Below are 15,106 nucleotides of genomic sequence, written 5' to 3' on the forward strand. Positions count from 1 at the left end.
CATTCTATTGGAAAAATAGAGACTTCAGCAACAAGGTTGAGGCTGAATGTATGTAATCTTGGTCTTGGGTTATTTTCCCCCTACAAATATAAGAATTGGGTATAAGATATATGTCATTTTGTATGAGAGAATTCTTCCTGGATGGGGTCAGCCAATCAGCAAAAGCCATAAGCAAGAGAAAACACTAAATATTGAAAACTATGAATCAAGGTAATGGGAAAAAGGGACAAGAAATAGACCTTAGGATGGAAAAAACAATTCCACTAAACTCTACCCTTTTGCTACCTGGGGATATTTTTAAATGGGTTTTCCCCACATAAGTAATTCTTACCCTCATCTTTATAATATTGTCAGAAATCGGACTCTCTAAGCCCAGTATTTGGAGGGCTAAGATGACTCAAGTGCTCACTATACAGAAAATGGAGGGTGAGTTTTACACAAGGCTGTCAGAAGATATACAATTGTACATCTAGATGGCAGAAGGAGAGAAATGACTTGTGCAACTGAATCAGCCCATGGCGTTTGCATAAGATACTAACAGCTGTTCAAAGAAAGAGAACTGAAAATAAAAGTTGGGGGCCAAATTTAAATAGGATCCACAATGGAGTAGAAAAGATTCTGGAAGAAAAGCAGAACTCTAATCTGGAGTAAAGTCAAATTGAAGACTAAAAAGGAAATAAAGTGTCACAGAGAAACAGGAGGAATAGGGCCCCAGGAGCTAAGATAAAAATTTACTGAGCAATTTATTGCTATATTAATTGACTGTCACTGGCCTAGCAGCAAATCAGCAACAGGGGTTTTGTAAAGGCATACTGTGGGTTGTGACAGCAGCTTACATCACAGCAAACCTCCTTCAAATAGGTGTGTGTTATGATACTTGAGCAAAATCCTAAATCTTGTTAAGTCTTCCATTTACATATGAACTGCACAAACTAAATTTTACCTTACCAAGTCCAGTTTATCTACATCATTATAGTATAGTCAGATAATCAGAAAAGGCTTAAAGATCCCCCAGCAAAGGCTTAAATAAGTTGCAACAAACGCACTTTGAAACTTAGAAAAAACGTGTTAAAGTAAAGGACTTTTTTTACTCCGTGTTTAGAAAAGAATGGGCCAGGATTCATTGATTTATTCAAGGATATTTATTTAACCACCTACTATAAGCCAAGCATTGAAGATACAAAGATGAAGATAGGATCTGGGCCACATGAGACTTACAGTGTACAGGGGAGCAGGGGGTGGTGGGGTGGAGACAGGCATGTAAATTAGTAAGGATAATAAAATGTTACAGGTTCTATAACAGAAGTATGTCAATGGTAAAATAGGAACATAAAAAAGGAAAGTGATGAATTCTACAGGGGTAGGGGGATCATAAAGTCTTTAGAGAAAAGGTGACCCTTTAAAAAATAAATGCAGCAAATCAGGATATTAATATATATTACATAAAAGAGAATCACATACATATAATTTGTTCTTCATTACAAAAGAGTGATATCTATTTAGGGATGGATAGGCTATAAATAAATTTGTAAAACTCCTGCCATTTCAGAAATGCTCCACTAGCCTCTTTGACAATTGAATACATTTTAGTTGTCATGGTAGCAATCAATAGCCAAATATATATAACTTACAATAGGCTTTGTTCATAATATACTGTACATGAAGGTCTTATTCATAATTTGGGTACATATATATCTGTCTGGATATTATTGGCCATATAGATATTTGGTAGTTATCTGTTACCCTTAGAGATTCTTTCTTTTGAACACTTGCCATTCATGTTTAAATCACTTCTAGTTTTGAACTAAGTTACCAGGTAGCTTATGAACTGAAAAAGCAGAATTGTGTTTATTAGAAATTTATTTATTAGAAATAAAACTTCAGCTACTGGTATCCAATTAGGATTGTAATCTTCAGATATACACAACACAAAGGTATCTGGGCCACACATTGGTCTCTTTGGCCACTCACTCTTGCAAGTAGCAGAATTTTAAGAGTGCCATCTTGCAAAAATCTACTTACAAATAAATTGGTTGGAGTCCACTGACAGCTTCAGTTCCAGTCACTGGTCACTTGGATCAACCAATGCTATAAACTTATTGTTGTTGGGGAATCACTTATGGTCTTTCTGCCAGTGAGCCTCATTCCTGATTCCTCAACTCAGGAACATGAAATAGCACATAGTCTACTACCAATTTAACCCATCTCAAACCTCTGAAGAGTGACTTTGAACTTCTTTGTTAGAGAAATGTCACTATTATAAATTTCCCATAGTAACATTTATGTGCTCCACACAGCCTCACAGAAATTCCTGAGTGTCATTAGTGGATCGTTCCAACCTCTAGGTAAAGCCTAAGTCTTCGCTCCCCTCACTTTAATCCCTACTGCATTCCCACCCCTATGCTTCTCTCCCAAAATGTTGTGTTGGACAGAAAAGGCAATAAGGAGGAGGATAGGAGAGTACAGGAGAGGCAGGGAGGGCAGAAGACACAAGGAGAAGAGAAAGGAAGGGGAAGGGAAAAAGGACCCAGAATTACAAGGGAGAGACTTTATTGGAAAGGAGTATTGCAAGAGGAAGCGGGAGGGTGACTATTGCAATCTGCAGAGGCAGACTACTGCATAGGGAGAACACTTTGACCACGAGATTTACAAGCAAGTTAAGAGGAAGGCAAAAATAATTTTTCTTTCATAGGAAGGTATGAACAAGGCTAGAAGGAATCTGAGGTGGAGAAGTGGGATAAGAGGGTGGCATGACTGAATAGTAGATCAGAGAATCTTTTATCCTGAAGTCAGTCTGTTATCAGGAGAGGACGTTAAGGAGATGCTACATGCTGGCCAATGTTCAGGAACATAGAGGAGGGAGAGAAGCTAAATCGCACGTTGGTTAACAAACATTTTGTTCCAATTGGTCAGTAGGAACAAGCAACAAAGCTAATCATTTTTGAGGTAAAGAATGGAAATTTGGAGGGAATGCATCTGGCCTTGTCATAGGTAAAAAAGTGGGGCATCTCCGTATATATCTAACTGATACAAGGGAAGAGTAACTTTTTTCTTTTTCTTTTATAATAATTATTATTATTTTGTAGTAAGCTGTTTCTAAAACAGAAAAGGGTATGGGGATTTCTTTTTTTTTTTTTTTTCTGAGATGGAGTCTTGCCCTGTCACCCAGGCTAGAGTGCAGTGGTGGGATCTTGGCTCACTGCAACTTCCACCTCCTGGGCTCAGGGGATTCTCCTGCCTCAGCCACCCGAGTAGCTGAGACTACAGGCGCCCACGACCATGCCTGGCTAATTTTTGTATTTTTAGCAGACACGTGGTTTCACCATGTTGGCCAGGCTGGCCTCGAACTCCTGACATCAGGTTATCCACCCTCCGTGGCCTCCCAAAGTGCTGGGAGTATCCCAAAGTCCTGGGATTATAGGCGTGAGCCACCACACCCAGCCAGGTGTAAAGATTTCTTAACCTTTGTTGTTTTCCAGGATCACAAGACTCAGGTAAAATTCAACATTGTCCATTGACATTAATCAAAGATAAATTGACATTGGATGATGCTATTGGAAAAGTGAGCTTTTAGTATATGTTGGAATAAGTAAAAAACTGCCCTCCAAGGAACTTGTACTGATGTGAATTTCTTACATATGTTTAGTCTAGGTAAAAGAGACCTTAATAAGCCAGACCAGAACTCAATATGAAGGTTCGAGGTAAAATAATACACAAAAGTATGCACCTTTCTAACTCTATCTTCTGTGCTTCTCCCTAGAAGCACAGAAGGGAGGAAGGATCTCCTTCTACAATCTCCCCTGGTGATCAGTGGAAATAGCTAAATGGGCATTAACTGCTTTAGGTTCTCAGTCATCTGTGACTTTTTATTTTGGAGACACATCTGACATGGAGTAAGCAGAAAAGAATCAATGGTGTTTTAGTCTCAGAGGTTAAGTTTATAGCAAAGCTGTACAAAATCTCTGAAATTCCCAGACCAAAGTATTCCCATTAAAAGAGAAAAATTGAATTGTTTTCCTATATGAATATTACTGAGAAAGGCAAATAGCCCATTGCAGATAGATTTTCTGCCTCTGGCTCAAGAAAAGCAGCAGGAAACACCAAAAGCAATGGCAACAAAAGCCAAAATTGACAAATGGGATCTAATTAAACTAAAGAGTTTCTGCACAGCAAAGGAAACTACCATCAGAGTGAACAGGCAACCTACAAAATGGGAGAAAATTTTTCCAACCTACTCATCTGACAAAGGGCTAATATCCAGAATCTACAATGAACTCCAACAAATTTACAAGAAAAAAACAAACAACCCCATCAAAAAGTGGGCAAAGGACATGAACAGACACTTCTCAAAAGAAGACATTTATGCAGCCAAAAAACACATGAAAAAATGCTCACCATCACTGGCCATCAGAGAAATGCAAATCAAAACCACAATGAGATACCATCTCACACCAGTTAGAATGGCAATCATTAAAAAGTCAGGAAACAACAGGTGCTGGAGAGGATGTGGAGAAATAGGAACACTTTTACACTGTTGGTGGGACTGTAAACTAGTTCAACCCTTGTGGAAGTCAGTGTGGCGATTCCTCAGGGATCTAGAACTAGAAATTCCATTTGACCCAGCCATCCCATTACTGGGTATATACCCAAAGGACTATAAATCATGCTGCTATAAAGACACATGCACACGTATGTTTATTGCAGCATTATTCACAATACCAAAGACTTGGAACCAACCCAAATGTCCAACAATTATAGACCGGATTAAGAAAATGTGGCACATATACACCATGGAATACTATGCCGCCATAAAAAATGATGAGTTCATGTCCTTTGTAGGGACATGGATGAAATTGGAAATCATCATTCTCAGTGAACTATCACAAGAACAAAAAACCAAACACCGCATATTCTCACTCATAGGTGGGAATTGAACAATGAGAACACATGGACACAGGAAGGGGAACATCACACTTCAGGGACTGTTGTGGGGTGGGGGGAGGGGAGAGGGATAGCATTGGGAGATATACCTAATGCTAGATGACGAGTTGGTGGGTGCAGCGCACCAGCATGGCACATGTATACATATGTAAGTTACCTGCATGTTGCGCACATGTACCATAGAGCCTAAAGTATAATAATAATAATCATCATCATAATAATAATAATAAAAAGAAAAAAAAAAGAAAAAGAAAAGCAGCAGGAAGATCTACTTCTTCCTTTTATATTTTTCCTCAAACTCCAGGAGAACAAGCAGAGAGGAGGATGAAGAAATGCTAGACTACCAGCACACTCACCTAAAAAGGAAAGAGCCTCTTTCTAAAGCAAAACATAGTCAAAATAATGTTAACTTACCCACTATAGTTCACCCCAGCACTTTCAGAAAGGATTTTACTACCTTGCCTCACTCAAAATAAAATCCATTATTTGCAGAAGAACTAACAGATTAATGAAAAAGAATATAAGGCAACAGAGATTTTAAGGACACTAATGAAATTCACTTAAGAAATTTCTCCATTTATAATAGCTTAGCAATTAAATTATTATCATACTGTCTGAAACAAAAGAAATAATATTTTTGTTATGTCCATTCCCAAGATCAGTGCAGGAACTGAGTTCAAGCTCCATAATTGCTAAATTCAGTTTTCTATTAGGAAAATAACACATTAAAAATGAACACAGAAATGATAGAAATAAAACTTCTAAGCTGGAAACTGACTTCATTACTGTTAAATCATACGAATAATTTCTAATTGATTTGTATTGGGCAGGAATCTTAAATTTCAGAACCATGTTCATCTATTTATCACAATGTATTCTATATGACATATGGAAACTAATACATTGCTTCATTAATATTTAAGTCTTTCTCTAGTTATGGCTCAGAGATATTCAACATTCTAAAACATAAGCGTTTATAATTACATGTTTTACATTTTACTCTAATTTTTAATACTGCCAAGATTATTTAGCATAACTAACTTTTTAACTACATACTCTTTCTCTCTTTACCATTAGCATATCAATCAAATTTGCATTATTCTGCTTTGCTCATTTTATTAAAAGCGAATTCAGGGCACAATTGACTTTTCATTTGTTTAACAAGTGAAGAAATATTTACCCTGACAGCCATTGCATTGTAGAGATTCATCATCATAGTATAATATGCTACCTGTGAATCAAGAAAAAAAGATGGCATACATTTCAGTTACACAAAGACAGTGCAGCCTATTTTTACATATAAAAGATAAGAATCTTTATACATAATACATAATAAGAGTTCTAGCCTTAGAAAAATGAAATCAAACGTTGTATTGAAGAGATAGGCTTCCTAATACATAATGCAAGCTTAACCAGAAAAATCTATGGTAGTCAAACTAAGAGCTAATGGAGATATATGATCATAAAATGCTCTCCGCTGAGTTTGATAATCAATGGTGCTCTACTGAGAATAGAATAACAAAGCAGAAATATTCACAAGTGCTGGTGACATGTAGTATTGTATGATTTATTCACTGGGGTTCTTTTAGCCAAAACTCACAGAAACATAAAAGGAATTCATATTTCAAGACGTCTGGTATAATGAAAAATTCAAAGAAATGCTGTCTTCAGTCGAAATCGTTCAAGGATATGGAAGCAGTGATGGAGCAAAATTGTGCCTTCCAACCATCTATGCAAAGTGTTATGTACTTAGCTGCCTCCTGAGTAATCCTTGGGAATTTTGTTTCATTTAATATTCATTTTAACACCATAAAATCATAAATACAATGATATCGTTACAGCAAATCCCTTGATATAGTGAAGACTTCCTGAAGTGTTGGTTTCTCTCTAGTAAAGACACATCTATATATTAATATGCAAATTTCGGTTACAGTAAATCATTCAACAATGTAGCTTATTTCAATGAAAATATTCTTTAAATAAAGCTTCCCCATCTGCTTTATCTTTTAATTAAAAATATAAAATAAATATAATTCATGACAGTACAATAAACAATAAAAGTAATGAGATACATATTTTTAACATGGTATACAACTTTATCCATTTTTATTCAACCAAAATTTATTCACTATAACTTGAGCCCAGGTAATAATTGTTATGTTTCAGGCAGAAATCAGAAAAAAGTGCCTTAACTCTTTATAAAGGGGCTTTCTGCCCCATGACAAACAGAAATTCATATAAAAGGGTTTCACTGTAATTAGTGGTGTTTGAATTGCCTGGTCTGATCCAAAGCAAATTGTCTGTGGAGAGCAGCAGGGCTGGATTATTTATCAACAGTTTGAGCAATTAAGAAACAGTTGGCTGCAATATGTTATTTACAAATGAACACAACATTTCTTCATTTTAAATTCTCTTTCTTCATGATTGTAAGCAAGGCGTAATTGGTGTCTGAGGTGATTTAAAATATTTACTTTAAAAGTGTACTTCTTGACATCATATTGAAGCAGACATTGCTATTAAACATTTCTATAAAGAAGAAATACATTGATATTATATATTTCCAAAAGTTTGGGTTCAGAAAAAGATGTTTCTTGTCTTTATCATATCATTGTTTAGTTAACAGTAGAGTGAATGTGTGAGCTTTTGAGCCACAGACCTGTGTTCAATTCCTGGCTTTGCTTTTAACAGCTGTGTGGCCGTGAACAACTTACCGAAAATCTCTCAGTCGTGATTTCCATTCTTAGAGAACTGGTCATTATATGCTTCATTGAGTTGTCGTGAAGACTAAAATGAGATAAAGTATCTAAGGTGCTCAGGACATAGCTAATAGTCATTATGAAAGGGATTATCAGTAGTGCTCACATTACACATTTTGTAGTTAAAAGTATGTAATTTAACTATAAGTAAAATTCCAGGCCAGCTGTGGTAGCTCATGCCTGTAATCCCAGCACTTTGGGAGGCCGAAGCAGGTGAATCACGACGTCAGGAGTTCGAGACCAGCCTGGCCAACATGGTGAAACCCCGTCTCTACTAAAACTACAAAAAAGTAGCTGGGCGTACTGGTGGGCAACTGTAATCCCAGCTACTCAGGAGGCTGAGGCAGGAGAATCGCTTGAACCCGGGAGGCAGAGGTTGCAGTGAGCCAAGATCGAGCCACTGCATTCCAGCCCAGGTGACAGAGTGAGACTCCGTCTCAAAAAAAAAAAAAAGAAAAAAAAGTAAAATTCCAAAAAGTATAAAAGGCTCAATTTTATTATGAACTAACAGGAAAAAAAGATTCAGATTTTGAACCAAAGAATTCTGAATCCTGTAGTTAAGAGGTGAGAAAGCACTTTGATTCTCACATATCATTCTTAAGTGAACCACTAATTGATACCACATTTATTCTCAATTGTCTAGACCAGATGCTTTAGAAAGTACTGAAAGGAGCATATGCAACAGAATATTTTATTATTCCACTTACAGGAGGTACTAGAATAGTCAAATTCATAGAGACAGAAAGTAGAAAGTGGTTACCAGGGACTGGAGGGAAGGGAGAGTTATTATTTAACATGTACAGAGTTTCAATTTGGGAAGATGAAAAAGTTCTGGAGATGAACAGTGGTGATGGTTATGTAACAATGTGACTATACTTAATGCTACTGAATAATACAGTTAAAAATGATTGAAGTGGTAAATTTTATGCTACACATATTTTACCATAATTTTTTTAAAAACTAAAAAAAAATCACGTGAATGTGAACTGCATTTACATAAGCTTTCTAAGAAAGACATATAAACACTTTAAACTTCTGTAAAATTTTATCTGTTTTTCCATTCTGAAAATGATGATTATTTGTTATATTAACATTAACCCTTTGGGTTACTTGAACAGTTAAAATATAACTCATAGAAAGGCTCTAGTTCTTAAAAAATTATTTTCTAGAATTCTGTCTTAAAAGTTTTTTTTCGTTCCATGAAATTCGGTGAGGAAAGCATATTATAACTACCAAATGTTAATAACATATCCAAGAATGACAAGCCATTTTAATGTCTCAGCAAACAAAATTCTTATTTATTAATTACCTATTCCTTTATCATCAAGATATCAAGTCTACTTTAAAGGGGAAGATGAAAGATCTGGCGCGAAAATTAAGTATAACAGAAGTAGATTGTTATATTGTAGTGGAAACATGGTGCTCAATTTTAGATGTTCACCAAATGTTTGCTGAATAAATGAAGAAAAAGAGGGAGGGGAAAAGAACAGGAAAGATAGGGAGAATTGATGTCTTGCATTTACATCAGATAGGATAGGAAGAATTCCTGGGATTAAAAAATAGCATTTCAACGTTATCAGCCATTTGTTAGCTCTATGTGGTCTTTGTCATATTACCTAGCTCAATTTTTAGAAAGCTTCTGAAATTTTTTCAAAGGAATATATTCCTTTTGAAAAAATAATTAATTTTCTGACGGGCTGATATCCATATGGATCTTTTAGACAGGGCTCTTATTCAATGGAATTAGACCAGAGAGGTTATACTTATTATTTATAACTGATGTCCTTTCTGATTTGTTGTCCATGAACTGTGATGACTGACCCAACTGTATACATGCCTAAGTATATTGAATGTTATCCTGCCTGTAAGACAAACTTCTGAGAACCCAGTCCCACCATTGGCCATGTTGGTTTTCTATTTTATTTTTTTATATGCATTTTTTTAAATTATTATTATACTTTAAGTTTTAGGGTACATGTGCACAATGTGCAGGTTAGTTACATATGTATACATGTGCCATGCTGGTGTGCTGCACCCATTAACTCGTCATTTAGCATTAGGTATATCTCCTAAAGCTATCCCTCCCCCCTCCCCCCACCCCACAACAGTCCCCAGAGTGTGATGTTCCCCTTCCTGTGTCCATGTGTTCTCATTGTTCAATTCTCACCTATGAGTGAGAATATGCGGCATTTGGTTTTTTGTTCTTGCGATAGTTTACTGAGAATGATGATTTCCAATTTCATCCATGTCCCTACAAAGGACATGAACTCATCATTTTTTATGGCGGCATAGTATTCCATGGTGCACATGTGCCACATTTTCTTAATCCGGTCTATAATTGTTGGACATTTGGGTTGGTTCCAAGTCTTTGCTATTGTGAATAGTGCTGCTATAAACATACGTGTGCATGTGTCTTTATAGCAGCATGATTTATAGTCCTTTGTGTATATGCCCAGTAATGGGATGGCTGGGTCAAATGATATTTCTAGTTCTAGATCCCCAAGGAATCGCCACACTGACTTCCACAATGGTTGAACTAGTTTACAGTCCCACCAACAGTGTAAAAGTGTTCCTATTTCTCCACATCCTCTCCAGCACCTGTTGTTTCCTGACTTTTTAATGATTGCCATTCTAACTGGTGTGAGATGGTATCTCATTGTGGCTTTGATTTGCATTTCTCTGATGGCCAGTGATGGTGAGCATTTTTTCATGTGTTTTTTGGATGCATAAATGTCTTCTTTTGAGAAGTGTCTGTTCATGTCCTATGCCCACTCTTTGATGGGGTTGTTTGTTTTTTTCTTGTAAATTTGTTGGAGTTCATTGTAGATTCTGGATATTAGCCCTTTGTCAGATGAGTAGGTTGCGAAAATTTTCTCCCATTTTGTAGGTTGCCTATTCACTCTGATGGTAGTTTCTTCTGCTGTACAGAAGCTCTTTAGTTTAATTAGATCCCATTTGTCAATTTTGGCTTTTGTTGCCATTGCTTTTGGTGTTTTAGACATGAAGTCCTTGCCCATGCCTATGTCCTGAATGGTAATGCCTAGGTTTTCTTCTAGGGTTTTTATGGTTTTTGGTCTAACGTGTAAGTCTTTAATCCATCTTGAATTAATTTTTGTATAAGGTGTAAGGAAGGGATCTAGTTTCAGCTTTCTCCATATGGCTAGCCAGTTTTCCCAGCACCATTTATTAAATAGGGAATCTGTTCCCCATTGCTTGTTTTTCTCAGGTTTGTCAAAGATCAGATAGTTGTAGATACGTGGTGTTATTTCTGAGGGCTCTGTTCTGTTCCATTGATCTATATCTCTGTTTTGGTACCAGTACCATGCTGTTTTGGTTACTGTAGCCTTGTAGTATAGTTTGAAGTCAGGTAGTGTGATGCCTCCAGCTTTGTTCTTTTGGCTTAGGATTGACTTGGTGATGCGGGCTCTTTTTTGATTCCATATGAACTTTAAAGTAGTTTTTTCCAATTCTGTGAAGAAAGTCATTGGTAGCTTGATGGGGATGGCATTGAATCTATAAATTACGTTGGGCAGTATGGCCATTTTCACGATATTGATTCTTCCTACCCATAAGCATGGAATGTTCTTCCATTTGTTTGTATCCTCTTTTATTTCCTTGAGCAGTGGTTTGTAGTTCTCCTTGAAGAGGTCCTTCACGTCCCTTGTAAGTTGGATTCCTAGATATTTTATTCTCTTTGAAGCAATTGTGAATGGGAGTTCACTCATGATTTGGCTCTCTGTTTGTCTGTTATTGGTGTATAAGAATGCTGTGATTTTTGTACATTGATTTTGTATCCTGAGACTTTGCTGAAGTTGCTTATCAGCTTAAGGAGATTTTGGGCTGAGACGATGGGGTTTTCTAGATATACAATCATGTCGTCTGCAAACAGGGACAATTTGACTTCCTCTTTTCCTAATTCAATACCCTTTATTTCCTTCTCCTGCCTAATTGCCCTGGCCACAACTTCCAACACTATGTTGAATAGGAGTGGTGAGAGAAGACATCCCTGTCTTGTGCCAGTTTCCAAAGGGAATGCTTCCAGTTTTTGCCCATTCAGTATGATATTGGCTGCGGGTTTGTCATAGATAGCTCTTATTATTTTGAGATACGTCCCATCAATACCTAATTTAATGAGAGTATTTAGCAAGAAGCGTTGTTGAATTTTGTCAAAGGCCTTTTCTGCATCTGTTGAGATAATCATGTGGTTTTTGTCTTTGGTTCTGTTTACATGCTGGATTACATTTACTGATTTGCGTATATTGAACCAGCCTTGCATCCCAGGGATGAAGCCCACTTGATCATGGTGGATAAGCTTTTTGATGTGCTGCTGGATTCGGTTTGCCAGTATTTTATTGAGGATTTTTGCATCAATGTTCATCAAGGATATTGGTCTAAAATTCTCTTTTTTGGTTGTGTCTCTGCCCGGCTTTGAGGACTTGATCTTTCATTTTTACCTGTCATTTCCAACTAATCCCTGGGCTTTGTCAAGTCTTCTTTTCCTGTGACTGAACAACCTACAGTCTTCATACCGGCTTAATCTTATGTTTAATCCATTTGGAACACTTCTTCTAGATTAATTTTGTAAAGTATTGCTTTTATCAACTCCTTTTTTGAATTTTTAAAATCATAGACTTTCAATAGTTTCCAATTGCTTAAAGCAAGGCATCCTAATTGGGCTGATTGATGTAACTAACACACTTGACTATTTCAGATCACTAGGAGAGAGAGAGAGTCACAAGCTAAGGCACATGACACTTAACTTTTTTTATTTCTCTAGTACGATAATGATTACTGATGAGAGTATATCCCATATTTTTTATTTTTTCTCTATCAAGTGAACTACAATGTGGGTGGGGGATAAATGAGAACTACTCTCTTACAGGTCAAAGTGATAAGCAAAATTCACCACAATCAAGTGCCAGTTGTTTTTTTTCCAATTATCCCTCCCTATTCCTTTCCCTTAAACCTCAATCTGATCAAATTACTGCACGTTTTTTTCTTCTCCCTTTCATATTCATATGACTTTGCTTGCCTGAAATGTCTTACCATTCCTTTTTAGCTGTCCAAATCCTATCTCCCCTGTTTTCCTTATAAGCATTTATTTATAGGAGAAACTACCTTTTCTTCCCTACTACGAGTGCTACCAACTGGAATAAGAAGCTAGCATTCTCCTAACTCCAAAGGGTACTTTCAAACCATTTCAAACCAGTAGGATGAACTTCTTTAAATAAATAAATAAAATAACCCATTTCTAATCTGAGGTTATTCAACTTTATTACTCTCTATTCCTTTTAGGTGTTCTTACCCTTCCTTAGGCTTCTGAATCACACTATCCTCTATCTCTCCTTGTTGCCCTCCCAACCTGCTCCTGCTATAGGGTATAAAGATTTTGGGCCGGGTGTGGTGGCTTATGCCTGTATTCCCAGCATTTTGGGAGGCTGAGGTGGGCAGATCACTGGAGGTCAGGAGTTCGAGACCAGCCTGGCCAACACGGTGAAACCCCGTCTCTACTAAAAATACAAAAAACAAATTAGCCAGGTGTGGTGGTGGGCGCCTGTAATCCCAGCTACTCGGGAGGCTGAGACAGAAGAATTGCTTGAACCTGGGAGGCAGAGGTTGTAGGCAGCAATTGTACCACTGCACTCCAGTCTGGGCAACAGAGTGAGAGTCCGTCTCAAAAAAAAAAAAAAAAAAAAAAAAAAAGATTTTTAACACCTAGGTTAAAGCCTTACTCTTCATTGGAACTTCTGCCACTATCCCAAGACTTTTCATATTCATGTCAACAGCACATTCAATTCCCTAATCTCACAATTACCCACCTTTTCCAGTCCCAATGACCCCACACTTCAGTTTAGCCTTATATTCCCAAAACATGCTCCAGACTTTGTCAACTATGACCATTGCACCTCTTGTTTTAAACCCAGACTGCAAATTCTTCTCCTTAAAGCCCTGGAGACTTAATTTCTATTAAAAGACTGTTTCACCTACTCTAAACAAATCTAGTACAGATCTCTTCTTTTCCTTAGTTTTAAAATCCTTCTTCACATATTTTCATGTACAATATACAACAACTGCATGGTTTTTTTGTTATACGAAACTACCATAAGTTATTTAATCTTTCCTTTATTGTTGAGCATTTTGGTTGAAAACCAAGAAAATATGAGATTCAAGGATGAAATGATCAACAATTTCAAGAGCAAAACATTTAAAGTAATATGTATTTATAATAATTTTGAGTAATATATCTAGACGACACGATGAGATCAACTGGCATCATTTGCTAAATTGAAAAATACAAAAGAAATATATGCATTAAAGTGATGAGAATGAAACCTTTAGAAGCCATGCACAATGGATAACAGATCTGATGAGCCTGAATTTTTGTTATTTTCCATATTAGGGCCATCGACATTTCATAATTTTGAGTACAATCATTAAATTAATTTCTAATCAAGTAATTATGAGTATTTTGTGCATATGCTTTGCCTTGTTTGCTGGCAATTGATAACAATTTGGTCATTATCAACAGTTCTTTTTTTTTTTTTTTTTTGAGATGGAGTTTCACTCTTGTCGCCCAGGCTGGAGTACAATGACGGGATCTTGGCTCACTGCAACCTCTGCCTCCCAGGTTCAAGCGATTCTCCTGTCTCAGCCTCCCGAGTAGCTGGGATTACAAGCGAGCGCCACTATGCCTGGCCAACTTTTGTATTTTTAATAGAGACGGGGTTTCACTATGTTGGCCAGGTTGGTCTTGAGCTCCTGACCTCAGGTGATCTGCCTGCGTTGGCCTCCCAAAGTGCTGAGATTACAGGCATCAGCCACTGCACCTGTCCTGAACAGTTCATTTTTAAAATATCATTTTTTCCACAAAAAAGAATTAAAAGCCAATTATATTCTTTCTCCCAGTTGCCAGTAATATTATCTTTAAGATTAGGTGAACCAAATCTAAACTTATAGTACAATTATGATAAAAATGTGTTGTTAAAGTTTTAAATTAATATTAGTAACTCAGAGTCTTAAGTTGTCCTGTCTTTGAAGTTTAGACCCCAAGGAAAAAATATATATATGTTTCAGTTTTCTCGTATGACACTAAAAGGTGAAGAATGCTGCCTTATTATCTTATAACTGATTTGGAAGTCCTATTAAGAAAAATATCAAAAATATTGGGCATTTTCTCATCTAAAAATAAACATGTGTTCATCTAATGAAGAGAAATAAAAACATCTATGAAAGCAACTATGTCAATCTCTTATCACTTTTAAAACTAGTGGCTGGTATTTTATACATTTTTGCCAACCATGAAAAGATCAAATTGTTGGCTTTTATCATAACAACACACAATGGAATTTGATGGTACATGTCATCGTTTTTCCCATTTAAAGTTAATAAAACTTTCATTGTTCCTCTTT

The 15,106-nt window shown here is 36.5% G+C and overlaps 1 protein-coding gene across 7 annotated transcripts in view; it reads right to left on the reverse strand.

Moving 5' to 3' along the window:
* SPATA17 (spermatogenesis associated 17) overlaps nt 1–15,106 on the reverse strand; it is a 233,311-nt gene that overhangs the window by 185,479 nt on the left and 32,726 nt on the right. For all 7 annotated transcript variants that reach the window (XM_054478256.2, XM_054478281.2, XM_054478296.2 and 4 more), the window contains one exon: nt 6,122–6,172. In XM_054478256.2, coding sequence (XP_054334231.1) covers nt 6,122–6,172 — 51 coding nt within the window. The remainder of the gene's footprint in view (nt 1–6,121; nt 6,173–15,106) is intronic.

The sequence above is a fragment of the Pongo pygmaeus genome, chromosome 1 (assembly GCF_028885625.2).
Source record: "Pongo pygmaeus isolate AG05252 chromosome 1, NHGRI_mPonPyg2-v2.0_pri, whole genome shotgun sequence".
In the NCBI taxonomy this organism is placed as follows: domain Eukaryota; kingdom Metazoa; phylum Chordata; class Mammalia; order Primates; family Hominidae; genus Pongo; species Pongo pygmaeus.